Genomic DNA, 27,625 nt, shown 5'->3' on the forward strand with positions numbered 1-27,625 from the left:
CCATCTCACACCTCGTCAGAATGGCTAAAATTAACAGTACAAGAACCAACAGGTGATGGCGAGAATGTGCAGAAAGAGGAACCCTCTTGCACTGTTGGTAGGAATGCAAACTGGTGCACCCACTCTGGAGAATGTTTTGGAGGTTCCTCAAAAAGTTAAAAACAAAATTACCCTCTAACCCAGCAATTGCACTACAAGGTATCTACCCAAAGGGTACAAAAATACATATTTGAGGGGTACCTGGGTGGCTCAGTAGGCTAAGCATCTGATTTTGACTTGAATCATGATCTCAAGATCCTGGGATTGTGCCTTGCATCTGGCTCTGCACTCAGCTGGGAGTCTGCTTATCTCTCTGCCCCTTCCCCTACTCATGCATGCATGTGTTCTTTATGTCTCTCTCTCTCTCATAAATAAATAAATCTTTAAAAACTATAGATCCGAAGGGTTTCATGCACCCTGATATTTATGGCAACATTATCAACAATAGCCAGATTATGGAGAGAGCCCAAATGTCCATTGACTAATGAATGGATAAAGATATGGCATATATGCACAATGGAATATCATTCAGCCATCAAAAAGAATGAAATCATGTCATTTGCAATGATGTAGATGGAGCTAGAGTGTATTATCCTAAGTTAATTAAGTCAGTCAGAGAAAGACAAATGCCATATGATCTCATTCACATGGAATTTAAGAAAACAGATGGGGACACCTGTGGTGGCTCAGCAGTTGAGTGTCTGCGTTTGGCTCAGGGTGTGATCCAGGGTCCAGGGATCAAGTCCCGTATTGGCTCCCTATGAAGAGCCTGTTTCTCCCTCTGCTTATGTCTCTGCTTCTCTCTGTGTCTCTCATGAATAAATAAATAAAATCTTTTAAAAGAAAGAAAACAGATGAACATATGAGGAGGGGGAAAGGAAAAAAAAGAGAGCGGAAAACAAGCCATAAGACACTCTTTAATAATAGGGACAAACTGAGAGTTGATGGAGGGTGGTGGGTAGAGGATGGGTTTACCTGGGTGATGGATATTAAGGAGGGCACTTGTTGTGATGAGTACTGGGTGTTGTATATAAGTGATGAATTACTGAATTCTACTCCAGAAACCAATATTGCTGTATGTTCACTAAGTAAAACTTAAATAAAAATAAAATTAAGTAACCTTAAATAAAAGTCCTCTTCATAGGACAATTTACCAATATCTAGAAAAATAAAATAATATATGGGGTTGCCTGGGTGTCTGTCGGTTGAGCATCTGACACTCAGTTTCGGTTCAGGTCATGATATTGGTGTGGTGACATTGAGCCACATGTTGGGCTCCACGCTCAGTGTGGAGTCTGCTTGAGATTCTTTCCCTGTCCCTCTCCCTTCCTCTCTGCCCCTCCCCTCACTCACTCTCTCTATTAAATAAATAAATAGATAAACAAACAAATAAATTAATAAATAAATAAATAAATAAAATCTTAAAAAAAATAATGCCTGTGCACTTCACCCAGCAATTCCACTAGAATCACCATAATATCTAGCAATAGGATCTGTTTAAAAACCATTATGGTACATAGTTATATGTAAACTGGCATACTGTTATATGTAAAAGAACATGGAAGCTATTTATACACTAATATGGAAAAATCTACTAGAAACATCATTAAGCAAAAGAAGTAAGGTGGAGAAACTATGTAGAATATGCTAGTTGTGTAATAGTAAAGAGAAGGGCAATATATACTCATATTTTATTGTAAATGTGTATTTACAATTTCTAGAATGGTACTTACAAAACTAATAATGGTGGTTAACTGTTAGTGGGAGGGAGGAAAAGCCAGGCAAATGGAAGACAGAAGGATGGAGGAAAGTGGAGGAAGAGAAGAGGTGAAGGAGAACAATTTTTTTAAAGACAAAAAATATAAAATAAAATAAACTTTAAGTAAAATAGTTCAAAAGCATAGTATACTGGGAAACCCCATATTTCTTTGAAAACCCTGGGAATAGGGGCACCTGTGTGGCTCAGTCAATTAAGTGGCTGCCTTTGGCTCAGGTCATGATCTCAGGGTCCTGAGATCAAGCCCCACATTGGACTTCCTGCTCAGGGGGACAGTCTGCTTCTCCCTCCCCCTCTGCCTACTATTCCCCACTTGTACTCTCTCATTTGGTCGCTCTCAAATAAATAAAAATAAAATCTTAAAAAAAAGAAACTCTGGAAATTCCTATGGTACCCACATATTTTTCTAGTTGTCTCTGTCTTCAAGTTCTGCTGACTTCTCTTTTTTCTCTATTTTACCTCCCCTGCAGTGTTGTCCCTCTGCCATCCTGTGGCACAGCTGTGCGTCATCCTGACTCATTCAATCCCCACAGCACCAGCATAGCGCTGCTGGTAGCACATTAGGGTCCCATAATCTCAATGTAGATCTTGTTCTTAAAATTCCCTCAATCATTCTGTCTTCATGACTGCCTCTCCACAGAGACTTGTAACTGGGTACTCGTCTCCTCCTTGATCTTCTCCCCTGCTCTCTAGTGTCCCTCTCAAAATTTCCATGAATTTCTTCAGCAAAGCAGTTTGGCTCTCTCTTTGCCTCTCAATCTGATCTAGAGGGCTTCTGCCGGCCAACCAAGAGCATGTTGGTGTGTGGTGTGGGTGGTGGTGTGTGGGGGGTGTGTGTATTAGATTTTCATTTTGAAATAATTTTAGATTTAACATGGAAGTTGCAAAAATAATACAGAAAGTTCCTGAATACCTATCACCCAGTTTTCCCTAGTGTTAATGTCTTGGAAAAGTAACGTACATTTACCAAAACCAGGAATTAACATGAGTACAACAGTATAAACTAACGACAGACTTTATCTGGATTTCATCAGATTTTCTATTGACATCCTTTTTCTGTTCCAGGATCCAATCCCAGATCTCACATTAAATTTAATTATCATGTCTCTTTAAGTCTTCTCTGGCACTTTCTTATTCTTTCCTAGTCCTCAAGACTATGAAATTTTTGAAGAGTATTGACACTTGTGAAGCATACAGTCCTTTTGTAGCATGTCTTTGGTTCAGATCTGATATTTTTCTCATGATTCAACTGAGGCTATGCATTGTTAGCAAAAAAATTCAAATGATGTACTTTCCTTGGAGGGTACATAATGCCAATGTACAAAGTGGTTTCAGAATTAGTAACCCAGGCACTTGTGAGAACAAATTTACTAACTATCCAGGGTACAGTACCTAGTGTGGTTAACTTTATAGTATACAGTCAAAATACTGGTTTCCAAAGTTACCTGGGTTAGCTTTTTTCTGCTCCACTTCCTACAGCATGCTTATGTTATTGATTCATGATGCACTTAAGTTAATTTTTTATAATTTATATTCCATTTCGAGTTTCCTTTACAATCTGGTTGAATTTTAAAAATTTTTCATTAAGATGTGTTTTTAAACCAAGTATATTCTCTTCAGGAGAAAAATTCTATAGACAGTTCTCTTACAGCAGAGACCAAGTCAGGTTAGGTCCAAGGATATAATTTGTTCACACAGAGGATTTTGCTGTTGTTATTGGTGTTGTTTTAACAATTGTGCATTCCTTGCTAACATTGAAAAATTGGAAACTTTACACAAAAGTCCAAACTGACAGCTTTGTTTAAAAGAATCTGGTCTGTCTACACTGATCCTGGCTTCCCATATGGCAACAGTTCCAACTTATAAGTCTGTAGTGGGACAAGGAGGTTCCCCTAGAGGATGTTAGAGACTCCTATGATTGAGAAAGAGTGCTCAGGGGGATAGAGTGAGGGATACCAGCAACAGGCCAGATTGTAACCTGGGTCTGCTGACCTGATGAGCATCCCTCTCACTACACCACCTTTTCTCTGAGCACTAATATCAAATGGATAAAGCTATACCCCTTTGGGGGAAGTTTAATATGTATAGTGGCTGAAAATACAGGTTATGAAGTCCAGCAGGAGTTCCAAATTCAAGCCTTGACTCCCCTACTTACAAATATATGATCATCCTTATCCCTCTAACTCCTTTTGACTTCAGTGGCATCATCCATAAAACAGCAAAGACAACATTTTGCACCTGAGGATTGTTGTAAGGTATGTTTAGGTTAGTGTTCCTCCTTTAATCTCAAACTGTATACTGCCCAAACGTTGACTTATGTATTGAAAAAGTTCACTGTAGTTACTACCTTACGGTAAAGACTGCTCTTCAGAAGGGCTGTTCATTATCAAGATCAGGGAACAACCTGACACAGTGGGGCAGGTTAGGAATGAGGGGAAGGATACCCAAAGAGATAAGAGATGAGTAAGGGGGACCCTCCACTGAGAAGAGAACACAGCTGCAGAAAAATGTTAGGCATCAAGGACAGAACATGCTAACTTAGAGAAGGATCCTGAGGTGAACAGCATCCCTCTTCCTTACACATCAGTTGGCTAGACTCTCCCTATATTATTTTTTATTCAGGAAAACTGGAGTGGATCTCTTAGAGACATGGATCTGCTTTAAATCTGTGAGGCTGTGGGCATTTGAGCTAGAGCTTATGGAGCGTCAAGGTATTGATTCTGGGGGAAGTGGTCTGTAGCTGTGTTCATGTACTCATTCCTCTGACTCCTGATTTCTGCTGGACTTAAACTGATCAATGACAGTCAAAGCATTTGCTGTCACACTTTTCCTTCATTTCACCAACTGTGAGGTCAGGGAATGTGAAGTCTTTTGAAAACATTTGTCTGTCCCTCCAGGATCTTTGAAGCAATTATTGATTCTACTTTTTAAAACATTTCATGGGATCCCTGGGTGGCGCAGCGGTTTAGTGCCTGCCTTTGGCCCAGGGCGCAATCCTGGAGACCCAGGATCGAATCCCACGTTGGGCTCCTGGTGCATGGAGCCTGCTTCTCCCTCTGCCTGTGTCTCTGCCTGTCTCTCTCTCTCTCTGATGTGACTATCATAAATAAATAAAAATTAAAAAAATAAATAAAACATTTCACATCAGCCACTGCTATACATTTCTTTGCCATCTTGCCAGCATAGGTCACTATTCACCCTCATGAATCCTATGCCAGCTTATGTAGACATTGCCTCTTCCTGGGACCCCCTTCCTTGGTCCTCACCATTCAGATTTTCATTCTATTGGCCTTTTCTGGCCGCATTCCCTTCAGTAGCCCCCTCCTGGTTACCAGATTAGATTCTTTCTTTTACTTCTTTGACTATACTTGACAAAGTCTAAAATCATCTTGGTTTTTTGGTTGTTTATATTACACCAGAATATACATTCTGTGAGAGGATGGAGACTATAATTGTCTTTTTCATTCTGCACCCCCACAGTGTAGAATAGTGTCTGGCATTGTTGATGGAATGAATAGATGAATAATCTCCTAATTGGTCTTCCTGTTTCTGTCCTTGTAAGGTGAGACAAAGTGAGGCACTTGCCTTAGGTGCAACATTTTAAGAGGGTGCCCCAAACCTTAGTATTCAGGATAAATGATGTTTAATGAAATAATTTTTAAAAAATAAGAATACACACAAAAAATGGTGAAAAAACATCAAAATTTTAACTAAGGGCAGCATCTGCACTCCCACAATCCTGTTGTACTTCTTTCATTCAAACCAATCCCAGCTCTGGTTCCAACATAACTTTGTTTACAAAAACAGAGAGAGTGAGTATAGGCCATTGTTTATAGATTTGATCTTTCTTTAAGTCTTGCTTTATTATTATTTTTTGAAGATTTATTTTATTTATTTATTTATTCGTGAGAGACACACAGAGAGAGAGGCAGAGATATAGGCAGAGGGAGAAGTAGGCTCTCCACAGAGAGCCCCATGCGGGACTCGATCCCAAAACCCAGGATCACAACCGGAGCCATAGGCAGGTGTCCAACCACTGGGCCACCCAGGCATCCCTCAAGTTTTGCTTTAAAATATGCTATACCTGTAAAAATCTTAAAAAAAAAAAAAAAAAAAAAAAAGGCAGCCCGGGTGGCTCAGTAGTTTAGCACCGCCTTCAGTCCAGGGAGTGATTTCAGAGACCCAGGATCAAGTCCCACGTCAGGCTCCCTGCACAGAGCCTGCTTCTCTCTGCCTGTGTCTCTGCCTCTCTCTCTCTCTGTGTCTCTATGAATAAATAAATAAAAATATTTAAAAAATTAAAAAATATATAAAATATGCTATATCTGGCTCACTGAGTGTTTTGGCAGATTTTCTAGTTTTGCGTCCTAGGTGAGCACCTTATTGCTTCTCCCCAGTCAGGCCCTGCTTGTGGCTTTTAAGTTTTCTTTTCACACAATAGCCAGAGTGGTCTTTTTACAGGCAAGTCAGATCATATCACCCCATTGCTAATCGCTTTCCTTTGTACTTAATGTAAAGTCCAAAATTCTTTTTCTTTTTTTTTTAAGACTTTATTTATTTATTTATTCATGAGAGACACAGAGAGAGGGAGGCAGAGACACAGGCAGAGGGAGAAGCAGGCTCCATGCAAGGAGCCTGATGCGGAACTCGATCCCAGGATTCCAGGATCACACCCTGGGCCGAAGGCAGGCGCTAAACCGCTGAGCCACCCAGGGATCCCCTAAAGTCCAAAATTCTTAGTGCCCGCACCTACCTACCCACCCTGCAAACGCTGGCCCTGCCTTGCTCTTGAACCTCATTCCCGTTGTCTACTGAACTCCAGGGACACTGGCTGTCTCAAGCCAAATGCCCCACAGCCTTCATACAGAATATTCTCTTTTCCAAGACACTCCTAAATACTGGTATTTCCTTTCCAGGTTTCAGGTATCAGCTGGACTTATACTTCTGTGGAAAAGCCTGGTTTGAATCCCCAGGCCAAAGCAGCTTCCCCTGTTAATTTTTCATAGCACTTGGGTTTCTCCTTCATACTCTTACCACATTTGCAATCTAGTGTTTAGTTTGATGAGATGATTTGGTTAATGTCTGTCTGCTCATTTGATTGCAAATCCCAAGGAGCAGAGATTGTCTCTTTGTTCTGTTTCTGTCATCTTTACCCTATCACGTGACTAGTCTGTGTAATGAGTGCTTAATAAACACCTGACCCAGTAACTGGGTCATAATAAATTCTTTTTAGATTTTATTTATTTATTCATGAGAGACACACACAGAGAGACAGAGAGAGGCAGAGACACAGGCAGAGGGAGAAGCAGGCTCCATGCAGGGAGCCAGTTGTGGGACTCCATCCTGGGTCTCCAGGATCGCCCTGGGCTGAAGGCGGCGCTAAACCACTGAGCCAACCGGGCTGCCTTTTTTTTTTTTTTTAAGATTTTATTTATTTATTTATTTATGAGAGAGAGAGAGAGAGAGAGAGAGAGGCAGAGACACAGGCAGAGGGAGAAGCAGGCTCCATGCACCGGGAGCCCGACGCAGGGCTTGATCCCAGGACTCCAGGATCACGCCCTGGGCCAAAGGCAGGCGCCAAACCGCTGAGCCACCCAGGGATCCCCTAATCCAAGGATTTTAAATCTTGACTGGTATCAAAACGCCATGAAGTGCTTGTGTAAAAATATAGATTCCATGAGATTCTGATTATATGGATCTAGCCCTTTGTGGATGGGACTCCATAATAACTCTGATGCTGACAACACATAAAATGACACTTGGAAACTGCTGATTTTGTTCAGTTTTATAATTTATCACAGGACTGAGTTGGGAAGCTTTAGTAGCTTACTCATGGTCACTAGATAGTGACAAAGCTGCCCTGGAAAATAATTCTTTTGGAAGGAGGCAGAAGGAGATTATAAGTGTTTACTTTTGTTTTTTCGTTCTGGTATGTATTTTTTTAACATTTTATTATGAAAAAGTTCAAGCACACAAAAATTGAGAGACTTGGGACGCCTGGGTGGCTCAGTGGTTGAGCATCTGCCTCTGGCTTAGGTTGTGATCCCAGGTTTCTGGGACTGAGTCCCACATTAGATGCAGGGAGCCTGCTTCTCCCTCTGCCTATTGTCTCTGTGACTCTCTCTCTCATGAATAAATAAATAAAATCTTTAAAAAAATTGAGATATTTTTCATAGTAAACATCTGTATACTGACCACTTGGATTTAACGAGTAGCATTTTACTATACTTGCTTTATTACACGTCTATCCATTTTGATCCATTCTTCTATCCATCCATTCATCAATGTATCTTTTTAAATGCATTTCAGAGTAAACTGCACACATCAGTACATCCTCCTCAATACTGCATCATTCATATGAGATAATTTGCTTGACTTTTCATCTTTATCCTATATCACACATTTTCCATAGAAACAGCAAGAAAACCATGAGGATGTAGAGGTGAGAAAAATGATAAAAACATGTAAAAGAGGAAGGCAAGAAACATTGGCACACTTAAAGATGATTAGCTCCAATTTCTGAAGCGGAAAAAACCCTGCTAAGTTTATGCAGGTTACTACAGAGAGTAATTTTTTAAAAATAGTACCTACAAGTATGTATTTGCTTCACGGAGTCTGGTCTTTGGCACTAGAAGCAATATTTGGAGTGGTATTATTATTATTCCCATGACAATATTTCCCTATTATAGATCATCATTTTCACATTCCACATATACACATGTGTAACAGTCCTATCTCTGGCCTTTTTCCAGACACTAGCATACCACTAATGTGAAACAAAACCATCTGGAAAAACTGGGGGGACTCTAATCACTTCTCAGTGTTGAGAAGCAAATGTAGAATATTTTCTCCTTACAGTCAATGTTTTTTATCTTTAAAAAACTGTAATAAGGGGAACCTGGGTAGCTCAGTGGTTGAGCGTCTGCCTTTGTGATTCTGGGGTCCTGGGATCGAGCCCCACATCAGGCTCCCCACAGGGAGCCTGCTTCTCCCTCTGCCTATGATTCTGTATCTCTCTCTCTGTGTCCCTCATGAATAAATAAACATCTTTAAAAAAACTGTAATAAAATGCACATGAAACTAATTTTAAAACTTTAAAATAAAAAAAAAAAGTTTAAAATAATATACTTTAATTTTTATTTTTTTATTTTTTAAAATTTTTAAAAAAGATTTTATTTATTTATTCATGAGAGACGCAGAGAGAGAGAGGCAGAGACACAGGCAGAGGGAGAAGCAGGCTTCATGCAGGAAGCCTGACATGGGACTCAATCCCAGGTCTCCAGGATCACTACCTGGACTGAAGGCGGTGCTAAACTGCTGAGCCACCTGGGCTGCCCAGTTTTTATTTATTTTTAAAAGATTAAAAAAAAAAGATTTTATTTATTTGAGAGAGCGCGCAGAGGGAGGACACGAGGGGCAGAGGGAGAGGGAGAAGTAAGCTCCTTGCCAAGTAGAGCAGGGAGCCCCATGCGGGGCTCCATCTCAGGAACCTGGGATCATGACCTGAGCTGAAGGCAGATGCTTAACCAAGTGAGCCACCCAGGTGCCCCAGACTTTAATTTTTAGAACTGTTCTAGATTTACGGAAGAATTGAGCAGAGAATCCTCATATATCTCCTCCCTAGCATTTAGTTTCTCCTATTGTTAACATCTTGAATTAGTATGGCATATTTGTTGTAGTAAATGAACCAATACTGGTACATTATTATTAACATAAAGTCCATGGTTTACAGTAATGTTCCCTCTCTGTGTTGTATAGTTCTATGGATTTTGACAAATGCATAATGTCTTTCATCCACCATTACAGTATGGTTTAGTTTATGGATGCATAAAGTAAGGGAGTGAATCAGTTTCTTGTTTATATTTTTTTCACCTTTTAAACAAAAATATTCTTAAAAATATTTTAATGCATTCTTTTGAAGAGATAGATGTTTGGTACATTTTATGGCTCCCAGAGCATATATTTAATTGGCGCATGTTATGGAAGGGGGAATTGGAAATTGAATGAAAATATATGACTTTTGGTCATGTCAATCTGTAAGACACACAGTAAAAGGATATTATGCTCTGGGTTTTTTTGTTTGTTTCATTTTTGTTTTGTTGTATTTTTGTTTTGTTGTGTTTTTTGTTCTTTTTTGGTGATGTGGCTTAAATGCAATAGTTTCTTTTTGGGGACATATTTCTGCCAATTAAAGACTAGAAGCACACAATTTTTTTTAATACCATAGAGAAGATGCATAAAAAAAATCTTCTGATGTTTTGTAGCCATAACTAAATTATGGTTAAAATGTGCACTATTGGGATCCCTGGGTGGCGCAGCGGTTTGGCGCCTGCCTTTGGCCCAGGGCGCAATCCTGGAGACCCGGGATCGAATCCCACGTCGGGCTCCCGGTGCATGGAGCCTGCTTCTCCCTCTGCCTGTGTCTCTGCCTCTCTCTCTCTCTCTCTCACTGCATGCCTATCATAAATAATAAAAATAAAAATAAAAAAAGTAAAATGTGCACTATTGTGAAAAGGAGCAAAGTATTTTTTTTTGTCTTTGTTTGTTTTGCTTTGTTTTTTTAAGAGATTAAAATGTTTCTGGATAAGGAAAAAAAAAGGTAGTTTCACCATCCTAAAATCCCATCATCCACCTAATCATCCCTCCCTCTTCCCCATAAATCACTGGCAACCACTTATCTTTTTATTGTTTCCCTGGCTTTACCTTTTCTAGAATGTCATTTAAGTTGGATCATACAATTTATAGTCTTTTAAGTTTGGTTTCTTCCACATAATAATATTCAGTTAAGGTTCTTTCACATCTCTCATAGCTTGATAGTTTACTTCTTTTTAGCATTGAACAACAATACATCATATGGATGTATCACAGTTTGTTTATCCATTAACTTATGGAAGGACATCTTAGTTGCTTCCAGGTTTTGGCGATTATGAATAAAGCTGGTATAAATATTCATGTGTAGGCTTTGTGTACACTTAAAGTTTCAACTCAATTGGGTAAATACCTAGGGTGTGATTGCTTCATTATACGGTAAAACTATGTTTAGCTTTGTAAGTAACTGCCAAACTGTCTTCCAAAGGGGTTTTGCCATTTTGAATTCTTACCAGTAATAAGTGAGTGTTCCATATCCATACCAGCATTTGGTATGGTCAGTTTTTTGGAGTTTAGCCATTCTAATAGGGGTGTGGTGGTACCATCTTAACTATTTTTAAGTGCATAGTTCACTGGCATTAAGTACATTCATGCTGTTGTACAACCATCACCAGTGTCCATCCACAGAATTCCTGTCATTTAGCAAAACTGAAACTCTGTACCTATTACAGAGTTTCACCTATTACAACTATTACACCTATTAAACAGTGCCTTGTTCCCATTATGCCTTGTTCCTAGCCTCTGGTTTTCTAACTCTATGAATTCTACATTCTATCTTTACAAATTTGACCAGTCTAAATACTGCATGTAAATGGAATCATATACTATTTGTCTTTTTGTGACTGGCTTATTTCACTTAGCATAATGTCCTCAAGGTTTATCCATATCTTAGCATGTCATTCCTTTCTTTTACAGGCCGAATAATGTTCCATTATTATTTATCCATTCATCATCATAGATAGACACTTGGGTTCTTACCACACTTTAGCTATTGTGAATAATACTGCTGTGAACATGGGTTTACAAATATCTTTGAGACCTTATTTTCAGTTATTTTGGGTATATACCCATAAGTGGAATTGCTGGATTATATGGTAACTCTTTTAATTTTTTGAGGATCCTCCATACTGTTTTCCACAGTGCTTGTACCATTTCACATTCCTACTAAGAGTGTACAATGGTTCCAATTTTTTCCTTCCTTCCTTCCTTCCTTCCTTCCTTCCTTCCTTCCTTCCTTCCTTCCTTCCTTCCTTCCTTCCTTCTGAACGTGTGAAGGCTTTATTAGGAGATACAATCTTAGGGCAGCAAGAGTGAGGGGAAGAAGAACAAGAGGCAGGAGAGTAGAGAAAGCAAATATAAATTGTTGCATTAGCAGGCTGTTAGTTTCATAAGGAAACATAGATGACTTGTCATTCACATAGTATATGTTTCAAATGGGTTCTTTGGAACCAGGGCGTTTTCAAACAGTCCATTAAGGAGAGAAATTATCAGCCAACCCCTTTCCATCTTCTATGCCTTAATGGTCAAAGTCGGCCACGTGGTACATTAGCTCCCCTGCACTTCTTGGTGGTGGAGTGTAGCTTGCCCAGGCAGCTACTGCAGAAACCAAATACCACACCTTACATTAAGATGCTTCATTACAAAGGTTCCAATTTCTTCACATCCTTATCAATACTTACTTTCTTGTTTTCAATTTTTTCCTTTTCATAGTTGCCATCCTAATGAGTATGAAGTTGTATCTCGTTGTTTTGTCGGAGAGTAAATTTTAATGACATACATATGGGCTGTCAGTATCAGCCTTTCCATTAGAAATCATTAGAACTTCATAATTTTCTGCATTGAGATAAAGCAAATCTGCCTATAAACTTCTGGGCATTAGGGTGATAATTTCTTTTTCTTTTCTTTTTTTTCTTTTAGTTTAGAGATTGTTATTATCAACAAAATTTTATTCCCTCTAAATTTAGATTCCTTTATTACATCAGGCATTTGTTTTAGGCAACGTTTGTATATGGCTCAGTTGTGTGTGTGTTGTTTTACGAGCGTGTGTTATAAATGTGCCAAAATTTTAGCTCCCATGGCATGACCTCAGTTACCCACTCAGTGTCCCCTTAGTATTTACCAGGGAATCATTAGGGAGAATGTTTATTCTGTAAGCTCCAGAATCAGTTTTGGTCTCTCTCTGCTCTTATGGAGCTGCAGACACAGGCTTCTGTTCAGCCAATCATCACCTGTAGTTGTGGGTCAGTCAGGCCGTTTGAGACTTTAGCGTTTACTCTTCTTCATAAAGACTGCCTCCCACCACCAATGGCTGCCCAAGGTAAAGATAGATGGGTGGGTCTGAGAAACTGCTCTCTATGCTTTTTATTTCTTTTTCTTGCCTTGTTGCAAGACTTCTGGACTTATAAGTTCCAGAGTTTTTAGTTCCTTGAAAAGTAGTAGTGAAAATAGATGTCCTTGACTTGTCCTTGATTTTAGAGGGGAAAGCATTCAGTCTGTTAAGTGTGCTGTTAGCTGTAGGTTTTTGTTTTGGTAGATGCTTTTTACCAAGTTGAGGGAATTTTCCTTTATTTTTAGTTGGCTTTTTTTTTTTTTTTTTCTTTGAATGGATGGATGCAGGGTTTTGTCAAATGCTTTTTCTGTATTGGGCCCCCTTTCCAAGTCCACATTTGTGATTCCAGCAAATCCTCTTTCTAAATGACTGTCATTGGGAATTTCTACTTTCTTTTTGTTGTTTTTTTTTTTTTTTTAAAGATTTTATTTATTTATTCATAGAGATGCAGAGAGAGAGAGAGAGGCAGAGACACAGGCAGAGGGAGAAGCACGCTTCATGCAGGGAGCCTGACGTGGGACTCGATCCAGAGTCTCCAGGATCATGCCCTGGGTTGCAGGCAGCGCTAAACCACTGCACCACTGGGACTGCCCTCTACTTTCTTTAAGCAATCACCACCTATGCCCAAAATGGTTTGGCTGGAAGCCCTCAAAGTCCATCACTTCAAAATACACTATTCATAAAAATCAGTGTATTTTTCAAAGTTAGAAGTATTCATTCTCAATTCCACATGCAGAAAGAAATCAACATAGTTGATGCTGAACTTCACTCAGCTTTTCCAGTTTTTATGGTAATTTCAATTTAAGGAATCTTAACCTGAGTCCTGAAACACTAAACTGCAGTTTTGATTTTTTTTTTAAGATTTATTTATTTATTCATGAGAGACAGAAAAAGAGAGAGAGAGAGAGAGAGGCAGAGAAACAGGCAGAGGGAGAAACAGGCTCCACACAGGGAGCCCGATGTGGGACTCGATCCTGGGATTCCAGGATCACGCCCCAGGCTGAAGGCAGGTGCTAAACCGCTGAGCCACCCAGGGATCCCCTAAACTGCAGTTTTTTGAGATCTCAGTAAGCACTCAACAAAAATATGTATTCACAAAAACAAGCAACAAGTTACACTACAGAGTGCTCTTTGAAACACTGTTTTTTCAGGAATCTATGGTCATAGGAGTTTGTGAAATATTGGTTAAGGAAGGTTAAATAGGATTTTTTTTTTTATCATAGGAGGTCTCAGAGCTTTTGGTATGCTTATGTGTATTATAAATCTCCAAGAGGAGAAATATAGGGGTAGTTGTTTCCTACATTTGATTATGGTAGTGTTTTATTTCAGAACATCTTCTGGGTAGCTTTGGAAAATGCTGGTTTACAAGTGAGAGCAGTCTAAATTCATAGAGAGAAAAGACAGATATTTTTTTCCTAATTAAAAAAAATGTATCACGGGCTAACAGATAAAACTGCTTCAATTCTCTTCAATATGGTGTAACATTGAAGTATACTAAGTTTAAATTTAGTGTTCAGGTTATTAGTTTGTTTTCTCTATCAATACAATGGGGGACTTGATTTGCATTTAAGGCCTATTCAGGTACCCTTTCAGAATAATGAAAAAGTTTGGCTTCAACTTTGAAATAGTAGTTTTTAGTTTCTGCTTGTGTCCTAAGATGTAAAACACTTTTAGAATGACACCTCCAGTTACATTTAGATTTGATTATTTGCATACTTTATTTACCTCAAGGCACTGAAGTTTTGAGCAGGAGGGTTAAGTTAGAAGTCTGGGTTCTAGAGTCAAAGTGAGTTCAAACTCTAGCTTGCTGTTAACCCCTCCTCCTAAGCTGGGAGATCTTGGACAAGCTTAACCTCTCAATGTGTCCATTTTTACAGTTTTCAAGTACTTTGATAAGTTTTACAATTTACAAGTCTTGTAACAAACCTAAGTAGGGCAAATAATTTTATCATTTCCAATTGACACTTGGTGGAACATTCTCAGGATGTGTAAGTGACTTGCTCAGGTTCATAGATAGAACTGATAAATGAAGCCGCAGTGACTCAAAATCAGATATTCATGTTGACTTTAATACTTGGGTATTTTTCCACTTTATTATATGTTGCCACCCAACATCAGATAAAAATGGCATATTTGCCATTCCAAAATGGAATGGATAGATTATATAAATACAACTTTGCATACAAAAAAAAAAAAACAGGTTTAGGAGGTAGTTGGGTTAATGTATATGAAGACTCCTGAAGGAAGTGTGCAGGAATGTGGGTGGACAATTAACTTTCATTGAGCACCTACTGTGTATCACATGCTACTCTACACTTTTTACATGACTTTTATTTATTTTTTTTAAATTTTTATTTATTTATGATAGTCACACAGAGAAGAGAGAGAGAGAGAGGCAGAGACACAGGCAGAGGGAGAAGCAGGCTCCATGCACCGGGAGCCCGACGTGGGACTCGATCCCGGGTCTCCAGGATCACGCCCTGGGCCAAAGGCAGGCGCCAAACCGCTGCGCCACCCAGGGATCCCTTACATGACTTTTAATCCTCTCAACGGTACGTTAGTTGTACGTTAGGTTTTTTTTTTTTTTAATATTTTACTTAAATTCAATTTGCCAACAGGACTTTAGGTTTTAAGGAAGAAAAATTTAGGCTTTTCAAGATAATCAAATGATCCCCAGAACATACAGTTCTGTATCCTGATTGTGGTGCAGCAATCCACACATGAGAAGAGGACAGAATTATATCCACAATACATAAATGTCACATCCCTGCTTTTGATATTGTACTAAACTTATGTAACATATAACTGTTGGGGAACCTGGGTAAATTGGACCTGTCTGTTCCAACTGTGAGGAGCACTGGTCAGGTATTTTATAGACGTCCCTCAATTTGAGTTTGTCCATGTTTTTTTTTTTTTATAGTTGGATAGGGATTATGGTTTTGGGGGAGGCAGACCACAGAGGTCTGTACTGTCTATGCAAGTGTGACTCTAATAACTGCTTTTAAATACAAAGATTGAAAACGCTATTCTTCAAAGGCGCCCGACTAGTAAATTCTCTTGACTACAGTCCTTTCTGGCCCCCCTCCCCCCACACCTATTAACAATCCACAAACTCGAATGGGATGCGGATAAGGACACTAAGCTAAATGATATGCTTCCAGCACCTCTTCTCTGGCCCTTCTGTCGACAAAAAAGCCCAGATCTGGGTATGACGGCGTGCATCGTCGTCTGGTTTCTCCCAGTCCAGACCACAGGTTTCATTCAGTCCGGTGTCCTGCCGACCAGGGCCGCGGCCCAAAGCCCGGGGTCTCCCTGCCGCCGCAGCCAAGCAGCTGCGCGGCGCCCGCAGGGCACCGTCCCGGCGCGGCTGGAACCGCCGCAAGGGCGCCCGCGCCAGCCGCCTCCCCGCGCGGGGGTCCCACGGAGCCCAACCCCCACCGCCGGGAGCGAGGGCGCGAGGGCGCGAGGGCGCGAGGCGGGGCCCCGGCGGCGGCCACGCCCCAGGCTCGCGGGGGACGGCGGGCGGGAACTGGGACACTGCGGACGCGGAGCCGGCGGGACCGGAGGCGCGTGGCACGCGCGAGCCCTCCCGCGCATGCTCCAGCCGCCCGCTGCCCGCCCCCCGCCGCGGCCCCGCCTCCTGCGCGCCCTCCGAGCGTGGCCCCTCCGGCGCGCGGCCGACGTCCCGCGTGCGTGCCGGCGCCTGACCTCACTTCCGGCTAACGCGCTCCGCTTGCCCCCTGGCCCGGATGGTGACTGGCGGCGGCGCTGCACCTCCCGGGACTGTCACTGAGCCGCTTCCCAGTGTGATTGTGCTGAGCGCAGGCCGGAAGATGGCGGCTGCGGCTGCGGCGGCCTCGGGCCCGGGCTGCTCCTCGGCGGCGGCGGCGGCGGCGGCGGGGGCGGCCGGGGTCTCCGAGTGGCTGGTGCTGCGGGACGGCTGCATGCGCTGCGACGCCGACGGGCTGCACAGCCTCTCCTACCACCCGGCGCTCAACGCCATCCTGGCCGTCACCAGTCGCGGGACCATCAAAGTCATCGACGGCACCTCGGGGGCCACCCTGCAGGCCTCGGCGCTCAGCGGTGAGTGTGCGGCACGCCGGGCGGGGGTCGGGCCGCCGCGGGAGGAGCCGGGCCCGCGGGATGCCGGGGAAGGAAGCCGCCCAGCCCCGGGGCCCGGCCTCCGGAGGAGGGGAAGCGGCGTGACGGGCGTGGGGTGGCGAGCGCAGGGCTGGGGGCTCGGGCCCAGAAGCCGATGGACGAGGGCCGTGGGGCTCGTGGGGCTTTCTCAGCGGCTGCTGCAGCTGGGAACAGACGCCTGGCGAGTCGGGGAGTGGTGGGAGTCGCCTTCCGGGCCTTGGGCGTCCGGTGTAGGTTGGTCCTCCGGGGGAGGTGGGGCGGCCTCGGAGCTCGGCACCCGAGCAGGCCGGGCCCCCGTGTGGGTCCTGCGGAGGGGCCGCTGCTGCCTTCTACTAGGTCGGAGAGCTTGGGCCCGACGGGGAGCCCGGTGGCCGGAGGCGAGCGGCGGAGCCGGCAGCCAAGCCCTGCCGTCCGGGGCAGAGAAGCGGGTACTCGGCTGTTCCAGGACCCGCAGGTGCAGGGATGTACCGCGGGCTTCGCGCGGGGGGTGGGGGCGGGGGTGCCCCTGGAGTGGGGGTGGGGAGGGAAGTAGGCGGGCCCGCTGCCTGAACTGTTGGTCGACGGCTTTAGGACTCTGGCGGACGCCGTGGAAGACTAGACCTTGTCCCCTAGCTCGGGGCTTCCAACTTCTGCCCCCCGGTGATGAGAAACTGAGGGCCCGCGCGGTGTACGAAACGTAGATTCCCTCGGGTTCCTGATGAGGTGAAACTTACGGCCCTCTCTCCTTGTTTTACCACAGCGAGCCGAAAAGTTAGGATTCGGAGGTATGGGAGTCTCTCCGGTGGAGGAGGGCACTTCGGGGAGGCGTGAACGCTGTTCCAGGACGGGACTTGATGCATTAGGTGAACGCTCTGTGTACTGGAGTGCAGTGCTTTGGAATTGCCCTGGCCAGGTTTTCTTGGGCCGAAGATGACATTTCATTTGCGGTTAAACGATGTGTAGCTGAACTTAGACGTTCTAAGCTGAGATTGAAAAGTTAATGTAGGAGTTAGACTCGTGCACAGAGATCTATAGGACTGCCCGCATTTGGCCAAGTAAGCTAGTTCTGTGGCTTACCAGTTCGCTTATATGTTAACATACACGATACAGGTCGCGATTCTAGTTGATGTGTAATCAGGCATGTCAGAGTTGACAGCACTGTAGGGATACAAGGATAAAATAAGGAATTTAACTTTTGTTGATGTGAGAGTTGTGAAAGAAATGGGTTGTCGATAGCTACAGAATGTAAACCTGGATCATATCTAAGATAAGTCTAAGAGAAAGTTTCAGATTGTAGACTTGTACTTTTTCTTTTCTTGGTTTAGTAAAGGTCGGGGCGAGTGGGGTGGGGCGGGGGGCGGGGGGCGGGGGTGGTGTCCCAGATGTAACAATGAGCGGAAACTACAATTTGAACGTAACAACTTGTCACTATGTATGAGAGGGAGATACTGATTGGTAATTGGATATCTTTCTTCTTAAACTCACCTAAAATATTTCAAATACAGAAAGGTGTTAAAGAATAAGATGAAAAAACATGTAACTCTGACTGTGAAATAAGACATTAGAAAGTTGAAACCTTCTCTGTAATTCTTGGATGGCAGTCCTCCAGTCCTCTCTCCCCCATGAGCATTCCCCTTAATTTGGTTTTATTGTTTTCATACAGTTTATGTTTTTTAGTGTATGTTTGTATCTTTAAACAGTATCTAATACTGTCTTTCATGATTTTAAACTCTGACTAATTGGTACCGTAGTATATGTATTTGAATTTTTTATAAAAAGCTATATTAATGGAAGTTTTAAAATGTTTTTGATAGAAAGGAGTCTACCGGAGTGTTTATGCTTGGAGCCTATGAGAGAAATAATGTGTTTTAGAGTTATAAGTGGTTGGGGAAATTGGACATGTATGAATGTGTCTGTTGTGAAAGGGAAGAAAACAGTCACTCTAGTGGTAGATTTCTAAAGGAGAAGGTTTTAGGGTTTTAATACAAGTTTCGAGGTACATGCATAGGACATCATTGATTTGGGATAACTTGCCTGGGATATGTTGGGGAATTTGTTAACTAGAAAAGTATGAGATGGAATACAATTGCAGATGCCCATGCATTGACGTTTGAATGTGTGATTAACAATATGTAGGAGAGTTTATGGTAAACAAAAGGATTACAGAAAAGGTTTGAAACTAGCAATGGACAAAATCTGAAATGTCTTCATTTATGAGACTCACAGCTATTAATAATAACTATCAGAGGTTTTATAGAGTTTTGTATATGTCACCTATTCAGGTGATTGGGGAGGAAGTGCTGTTTTTTTTTTTTTTTTTGGTCTTACCTGGAATACATATGTATTTTACATATTTGTTGAGGTTTGCTCTTAATGATTAATAGAGGGTGACAGTCCTATAAATAGAATGAGGAGAAGGTGCCAGTAGTGACCATGGCCCTAATGTGACCCCTCTTTCCAGTTAAGGGGGCAAGGAGCAACTTTTTTTATACTCCAGAGGAAAGACATCTTTGTGTAAAGGGAAAAAGCATGGTATAACCATAATAGTTTTAATGGGTGATAGTGTGTCTTCTGAATGGGTTCAGGTTTTAGGGTTATGGGTAGCTTTTTAGTGTAGATTGGAAATTGAAGGATGGGAGCAGGACTTGTGTGTATATATATTCAATTGGGTGGAAAAGGTGAATTTTTGACTGTCCACTAGTGTGTGTCTTCACAGTATCTGTATCTGTTACAAAATGTTTGTAAATATACTTTCATTAGACTAAAAGCTATCAGTACAACATTGGTTAGGCAGTATTTGTTCCCTTTTAGCCTTTAAGAGTTAAGATTTCTGAGTCTCTAGGCTGATTCTGTGGCCTGGCATTCTTTGACTTCCATGATTTGGTCTCTACCAGTCTCTCTAGTCTTATCACCCTATTTAGTTTTGTGAACTGGTTCATTTAATTTCCTTTCCTAGCTCAGTAGTTTTGCTCATTCTTGGAATGCACCAATTCCCTCCAGACATATCTTAGCTATTTTTCAGGACCTAGAGCAGATCTTAACTTCCTGATTCTTTTAGTCTGAAGTGATCCACTGAACCCCTACGCACATATTGTCTTCTTAACGTCTATTTTGGTAATTTGGCAGCTTAGTGTTTGTGGTATATTTTCTTTCTTGAACTATTTAAATTACATTTTGTTTAGCTTTTTGTGAATATACAGTGTCCGTTTAACTATATTTAAAATTCCTTGTGGGAAGAAACCTGTCCCCTTGCTTATATCCCCTTATTTTCCCTAGTACAAAATATTAATAAATATTTTTGATTTGTGTATATGTGCTAGTATGTTAAATAGATGCTTCTTTACATCCTACCTGCTAAATACACCTTTGTTTTTTTCCCCCTTTCTTTTCTTAAATAGATTGTATTTTTAGAGCAGTTTCAAGTTCACAGTAAACTTGAACAGAAAGTAGTTTCTACATACCTCCTGCTCCCTGTGCACACACAATCTCCTTTATTTTTTATTTTTTATTTTTTTTTATTTATGATAGTAGAGAGAGAGAGAGAGAGAGAGGCAGAGACACAGGCAGAGGGAGAAGCAGGCTCCATGCACCGGGGGCCCGATGTGGGATTCGATCCCGGCTCTCCGGGATCGCGCCCTAGGCCAAAGGCAGGCGCCAAACCGCTGCGCCACCCAGGGATCCCCACAATCTCCTTTCACTATCAATGTGTTTGTTACAGTCAGTGAACTTGCATTAACACATCATTATCCCCCAAGTCCATAGTTGACATTAGGTTTCACTCTTCGTGTTGCACATCCTATGGGTTCTGACAAATTGATATACAGAATAGTTTCACTTTCATAAAAATCCTCTTTGTTCTGCCTGTTAATCTGTCTCTCTCTCCCACCCCCTGCCACTCCCTGATCTTTTTTTTTTTTTAAATTTTTATTTATTTATGATAGTCACACAGAGAGAGAGAGAGAGGCAGAGACACAGGCAGAGGGAGAAGCAGGCTCCATGCACCGGGAGCCCGACGTGGGATTCGATCCCGGGTCTCCAGGATCGCGCCCTGGGCCAAAGGCAGGCGCTAAACCGCTGCGCCACCCAGGGATCCCACTCCCTGATCTTTTTGACTGTCTCTATAGTTTGGCCTTTTCTGGAATGTCATATAGTTGGAATTATACAGTATGTAGCCTTTTCAGTTTGGCTTCTTTCACTTAGGAATATGCATTTAAGTTCTTGCAGGTCTCTTCATGGCTTTCTAACTTACTGCTTTTTAGCATTGAATAATATTCCATTGTCTGGATGTACCACAGTTCATTTACCCATTCACCTGAAAGACATTTTGGTTGCTTCCAGGTTGTGGCAGTTATGAATAAAGCTGCTATAAATATTTGTGTGCAGATTTTTGTGTGGACATGACTTTTTAGTTTATCTGGGTAAATACCAAGGAGCACGAATGTCAGATCATGTGTTAGGAGTGTGTTTAGTTTTTTTTTTTTTTTTTTTTAAAGATTTTATTTATTCATGAGAGACACAGAGATGCAGAGGGAGAAGCAGGCGCCATGCAGGGAGCCATTGTAGGACTCGATCCCAGGCCTCCAGGATCACGTCCTTGGGCTGAAGGCAGCGCCAAAACGCTGAGCCACCTGTCTGCCCTATGTTTAGTTTTTTTTTTTTTTAAGATTTATTTATCTATTTGTTTATTTATTTATTTATTTGAGAGAGAGAGAGAGAGAGAGGCAGAGACACAGGCAGAGGGAGAAGGAGGCTCCATGCCGGGAGCCCGACGCGGGACTCGATCCCGGGACTCCAGGATCGCGTCCTGGGCCAAATGCAGGTGCCAAACCGCTGAGCCACCCAGGGATCCCCCTATGTTTAGTTTTATAAGAAGTCTTCCAAACTGGCTGTGCTATTTTGTTTTCCCAGTGGTAGTAAGTGACAGTTCCTATTGCTTCTCATCCTTCTCAGCATTTTATGCTTTTGGTTTTGGATTGTGGCCATTCTAATAGGTGTGTAGTGGTATCTCATTGTTTTAATTTGCAATTCCCTAATGACATTTGATGCTGGACATCTTTTCACAGGCTAATATGTGCACTTTGGATTTTTAAAAAATTTTTATTTATTTATTCATGAGAAGAGGGAGAGGCAGAGACACAGGCAGACGGAGAAGCAGGCTCCATGTAGGGAGCCCAACGTGGGACTCGATCCTGGGTCTCCAGGATCACACCTTAGGCTGAAGGCAGCGCTAAACCACTGAGCCACCAGGGCTGCCTGTGCGCTTTGAATTTAAAAATCAAAATAGCTCTACATACACCACTTGACCATATTGTTGATATTACTAGGTCTGTTCCTCTCTTTAGCTATTGTTTGTGCCTGCAATTTAGCGTAATTGGAAGGAGCCTGGTTTTGGAGACAGTTGGCTCAGGTGAGGATTCCAATATCTTCTTTGCCTCACCTCCCGATTGAAATGTGTAGCTTCTCCTGAATTCCCTAACATTTCTGTTCGTTTCCCTATTTGCAAAATGGGGATGATAATTATACTAATTGTGAGGATTAAGTGTTAATATACAGTTCTTAGAACTGTGTGTTCAGTGTTCAAAAATATGTCTTCTATTTACTTGTAAATCTTTGTAAATACTCTTTTTGTATTTACTTAAACCTTTTTGATATTCTGTGTTAAATCTTTTGAACTTAATCCTAAATTTGAACTAAGGAGTTTTTCCTATTTGGATCTGGTTTTTGCTTCGATGTAAGGGTAAAGTATTGCTAATTTGTTCAGTCCTTCCTTCCGTTTTTGATTTAAGTGACCTCTACACCCAACATGGCCCCGAGATCAAGAGTTGAATGCTCTACTTACTGAGCCAGCTAGGCTCCCTTGTCAAGTAGTTTCTTATTTAATTATTGGTAGTAGTGTTTTCTCTTACTTTGTGAAATAGTGCCCTCCTCCCCTAAATGTAGTACATTTTGTATTTGCTTTCTTAATAAACTGTTTCGAGGGCATGTTAAAGAGAATGGGTATTTATATTTTAAATATTCCTGAATTTTGAATTTTAGCTCACTTACTAATTCACTCTCTAAACTTCCTGAACTTCAGCTTCTTCATCTGTAAATTAAGATTAACATTTAATAGTATGGTTGTGTAGATTAGGTGGTAAACGTGTTAAAGTGCTTTAATGCTGCTTGGCATATGTACACAGTGAATGTTCTCTTAACCGTCATGGGTACTTACTATTGCCATGCTCCTCACTGTTACTTTATTTTTTTATTTTTTACTTTCTTAGATTTTTATTTATTCATCAGAGACACAGGGAGAGAAAGGAGGCAGAGACAAAGGCAGAGGGAGAAGCAGGCTCCTCGCAGGGAGCCCACTGTGGGACTCAGTCCCCAGACCTGGGAAGCACACCTTGAGCCAAAGGCAGGCGCTCAACTGCTGAGCCACCCACGCATCCCACCTCACTATTACTTTAAAAAAATGTTCACTGACTTAGCGTGTTTATATGCAGAGGACAGATAGATATCATTGAAATGCACATGGAAATGGAAATGTTGGTGACAAATACTGTCTCTATTTGGATAAATGTCTTTCAGTGTATTGGGTAGCTAAATGTCAGAATGATGTTAAGGCTGTTGTATTACTAGTTCTATGTATATACGGACTGTTCATGTAGTATGTGTACGTAAATAGCTGAGGATGTATATGTGTGGATATTAATCAGTAGATGTTGTAGCATATGTGTAAAAGGAAATCGTATCTCTTCAGTTTCTGAAGTGGCTTCCAGATTTCTGTCACTGTGAAGAAACTCCAAAGCTTCTCAGTGTTTATAGACAATTATTCTGGTTTCATATTTCTTTATGAGTATTTCCCTTTGACATTGATTTGATTTGAGTAATTTCCACGATGGTCATAAATGAGAAAAAGATCACTGTATTTATTCCATTCCAGTTGCAGGAAAGTTCAGTTTGGGTGGATTTTTACTTTTTTTTTTTTTTTTAATTTTTTTAACTTTTATTTATTTAGGATAGGCACACAGTGAGAGAGAGAGAGGCAGAGACACAGGCAGAGGGAGAAGCAGGCTCCATGCACCGGGAGCCCGACGTGGGATTCGATCCCGGATATCCAGGACCGCGCCCTGGGCCAAAGGCAGGCGCCAAACCGCTGCGCCACCCAGGGATCCCGATTTTTACTTCTCTATTTTTTAATATGAACTTTTTGTACAGACTTAAAGCCCAGAGCCGCCTGCTCCAAGAAGTCTTGGAGTATAAAAACTAGTTAGGAGACTGCATAATTCCCAAAAAATATTTTTTTGGGGGATAAAACTCATTTATTATCACTTTGTTAGAGGTAGAAAAAAAATATTTTTACTGCTTCTGAATTAGGCATGCATTAATTTGGATAAAATGTAAAATCTTCCTCTAGGTCTCAGTTTTGGAAATTGTAAATGATTCAGACCACTTCTTATTTCCTGACCTACCTTGGTTCAGGCAGCCTTCCTAGTCTCAATTATTCTTTTATGATAGATGATAAACACCATATAGAGTTGGGATTTCAGTAGTCCTAGAAGATAGCTGTCTCCTCAGTGCATCTGAGTTCTTTATAAAAACTTAATTGGGCAAATCTCTTTGTGGGCTGAGTATAAACTATGTTGCAGTTGACAGATTTTAGTAATACTATGTGTTGACCTACCTCATGTCAAAGATTTGCTGTTTTACTTTTTAAGATTTTATTTTTTAATTACTTTTAAAGATAGGTTTATTTATTTGAGGTGGGGGAAGGGGACAGAGGGGAAGGGAGAGTCTGAAACAGACTGCTCGCTGAGTGAGCATGAGCTTGATGATGAGCTTGGCTCATTCTCATGATCCGGAGATCACTACCTGAGCTGAAACCAAGAGTTAGATGCTTAACAAACTGCACAGGTTCCTCTTAATATTTTATTTTAAGTAATCCCTACACCCAACATGGGGCTTGAACTTGTAACCCAAGATCAAGAGTCTCGTGCTCTACCAACTAAGCCAGCCAGGTGGCCCAATTTGCTGTTTTATTAGCAGAACATTGTCCCACAGTTAATTAGAGTGAATTTGTATTAAAATTAAAAAAATATTTTGCTTTTTTTTTTTTTTAAGATTTTATTTATTTGAGAGTGAGATAGAGCAATGAGTGCTGGGAGAAGCAGAGGGAAAGGAAGAAGCAAACACCCTGCTAAGCAGGGAGTGCCACTTGGATATTTATCTTGGTCCTAACATCAGGACTTGAGCTGAAGACTGTCGCTTAACCAACTGAGCCACCCAGGCACCCCTATTTTGCTATGTTTTTAAGATTCTCAAGATTTTCCAAAAAAATTTTTTTTTTTTACATTTACCTCTCCAAGTTTTACTATTACCTGTTCAAAGATAGTGTTTTTTTCTTTTTTCTTTTTTTTTTTTAGTATTTATTTATTCATGAGAGACACAGAGAGAGGGAGGCCGAGACGCAGGCAGAGGGAGAAGCTCCCTGTAGGGAGCCTGATGTGGGACTCGATCCTAGGACCCTGGGATCCCTCCCGACCTGAGCTGAAGGCAGATGCTCAACCACTGAACCACCCAGGCATCCCGAAATGGCAGTATTCTTACAGTTTTCCATGTATGTGGAAATGTGACTGGGTAAAATCTAATGGACATACATAATACTTTTGTATTATAGGAGAAATATAAACTATGTAAGTTAATTGATTTTGGACTTAAATTGTTAAAAGCAAGGTAATGTGAAGAGCTAGTTGATTGCTATTTATACATTTATTGAACATTTGCTAGGCACAGGGGGACAAAGTAAGGCAACATTTTGGCTCTTGAATGTGTGCTTAGCGATGTGTCTAGGTAAATCATTTTAGCATAATGTTCTAAGTACTGTAATTCAGATAGGCAGAAAGCTGTGTGAATAGAGGAGGTAGTTTCTTCAATCTGAGGGAAATAGAAGACTTCTCAAAGGAGGTTGCGCTTTTTTTTTTTTTTAATTTTATTTAGCTATTCACAAGAGACACAGACAGAGGCAGAGAGACACAGGCAGAAGGAGGAGAAGCAGGCTCCATGCAGGGAGCCTGATGGTGGGACTCAATCCTGGAACTCCAGGATCACCGCTGAGCCACCAGGCATCCCGAGGCGGTTGCTTTTATGGTTTATTTTGAAAGATGAGATGGTGGGAGGGAATGTTACTGGGGATCATCATCTTAAGATAGGGTACTTGCGATCCCTGGGTGGCGCAGCGGTTTGGCGCCTGCCTTTGGCCCGGGGCGCGATCCTGGAGACCTGGGATCGAATCCCACGTCGGGCTCCCTGCATGGAGCCTGCTTCTCCCTCTGCCTGTGTCTCTGCCCCTCTCTCTCTCTCTGTGTGACCATCATAAATAAATAAAAATTAAAAAAAAAAAAAAAAAAAGATAGGGTACTTGCTGGGCAGCCCCGGTGGCCCAGCGGTTTGGCGCCGCCTTCAGCCTGGGGCCTGATCCTGGAGACCCGGGATCAAGTCCCACGTCGGGCTCCCTGCACCGAGCCTGCTTCTCCCTCTGCCCTCCTCCTCCTGTCATGAATAAATAAAATAAATCTTAAAAAAAAAAAAAGATAGGGTACTTGCTTGTGTGGAGACATTTTAGTCTTTTCAAAACATGGTGAATTTAAGGAACAAAGAGAAGTTTTTCAAGGAAACCAGTTGGGGTTTAGGGTGTGTGAGGGGATGGTTAGAGTTGAAGATGAGAGATAAGCAAGGACAAGATCATAATATGTTTTGTTAAGAAATTTGACTTGATGTCAATGGTAGGGAGCCATTGTAGGTCATCAAATTTGTTTTTAGAGAGGTTTGAAGCTAATGCCCAGGTGTGAGAAGTGATGAGAGCTTTATGTAAGTTAGTTTGAAAGATAGGAACAACATAATTTTTAGTGAGTATGGGGTTGAGAAAGATTGACAAGGTGAAAAGTACTCATGTGTGGGTTCTTACTTTGGGTAACGGGGTGAATGGTGTTTATTAACTGAAATAAATAGTATAAGAAGGTGTGGTGAGTAGTTATTGCTGGAGAAGTTTAGGGAGCAAGAGGGAGATAGTGATGTTGGTCCTGGATTTTAAGATTAATTTTAAGATTCTTGAAGGACATCCAAGGAGAGATGTCCAGAAGGCATTGGGAATTCAGAGTTGAAGCTTGAGGATTTGGGAACACAAATTAGGAAGGCATTGGCAATTATAGAGAATGCTGAGCCTAGTGGTTAAGGATATTGGTTCTGGAACCAGACTGCATTTCATTTCATGATTCACCACTTATTTGTGCCTTTAGGCAAGATGTTTAACTTTTCTTTGCACACCTAACTTGTTGGGTTATTGGAAAGTTTAAATAAGCTGATAGGGATCCCTGGGTGGTGCAGCGGTTTGGCGCCTGCCTTTGGCCCAGGGCGTGATCCTGGAGACCCGGGATCGAATCCCACGTCGGGCTCCCGGTGCATGGAGCCTGCTTCTCCCTCTGCCTGTGTCTCTGCCTCTCTCTCTCTCTCTCTGTGTGACTATCATAAATAAATAAAAATTAAAAAAAAAAAAAAAGCTGATAGACATAGGTACTGCTGAATCTACCATAGGCACTCAAGAAGTGTTACTTTTGGTTTGGTGTTCTTAATTATTTTTTTTTGTGTGTTCTTAATTATATAGTTCAATTCAACAAATGTTTATTTGCTATGTGAAGATAATAAGATGAATTTGAAATCCTCCCTGCCTCCCA

General features: G+C 41.7%; 1 protein-coding gene across 16 annotated transcripts in view; it reads left to right on the forward strand.

Moving 5' to 3' along the window:
- The first annotated feature begins 16,521 nt into the window (after positions 1–16,521).
- The window catches only part of BIRC6 (baculoviral IAP repeat containing 6), a 230,691-nt gene continuing 219,587 nt past the window's right edge, over positions 16,522–27,625 (forward strand). For 13 of the 16 annotated variants that reach the window (XR_005372291.1, XM_038561234.1, XM_038561222.1 and 10 more), the window contains exon 1: positions 16,522–16,877. Coding sequence is in view for 15 of the 16 variants with exons in the window: in XM_038561234.1 (XP_038417162.1) it covers positions 16,544–16,877 (334 nt within the window). In the remaining variant the exon portion in view is untranslated. The remainder of the gene's footprint in view (positions 16,878–27,625) is intronic. The other 3 variants (XM_038561230.1, XM_038561232.1, XM_038561233.1) reach the window with 1 other exon arrangement.

Source organism: Canis lupus, chromosome 17 (genome assembly GCF_011100685.1).
Source record: "Canis lupus familiaris isolate Mischka breed German Shepherd chromosome 17, alternate assembly UU_Cfam_GSD_1.0, whole genome shotgun sequence".
Taxonomy (NCBI): domain Eukaryota; kingdom Metazoa; phylum Chordata; class Mammalia; order Carnivora; family Canidae; genus Canis; species Canis lupus.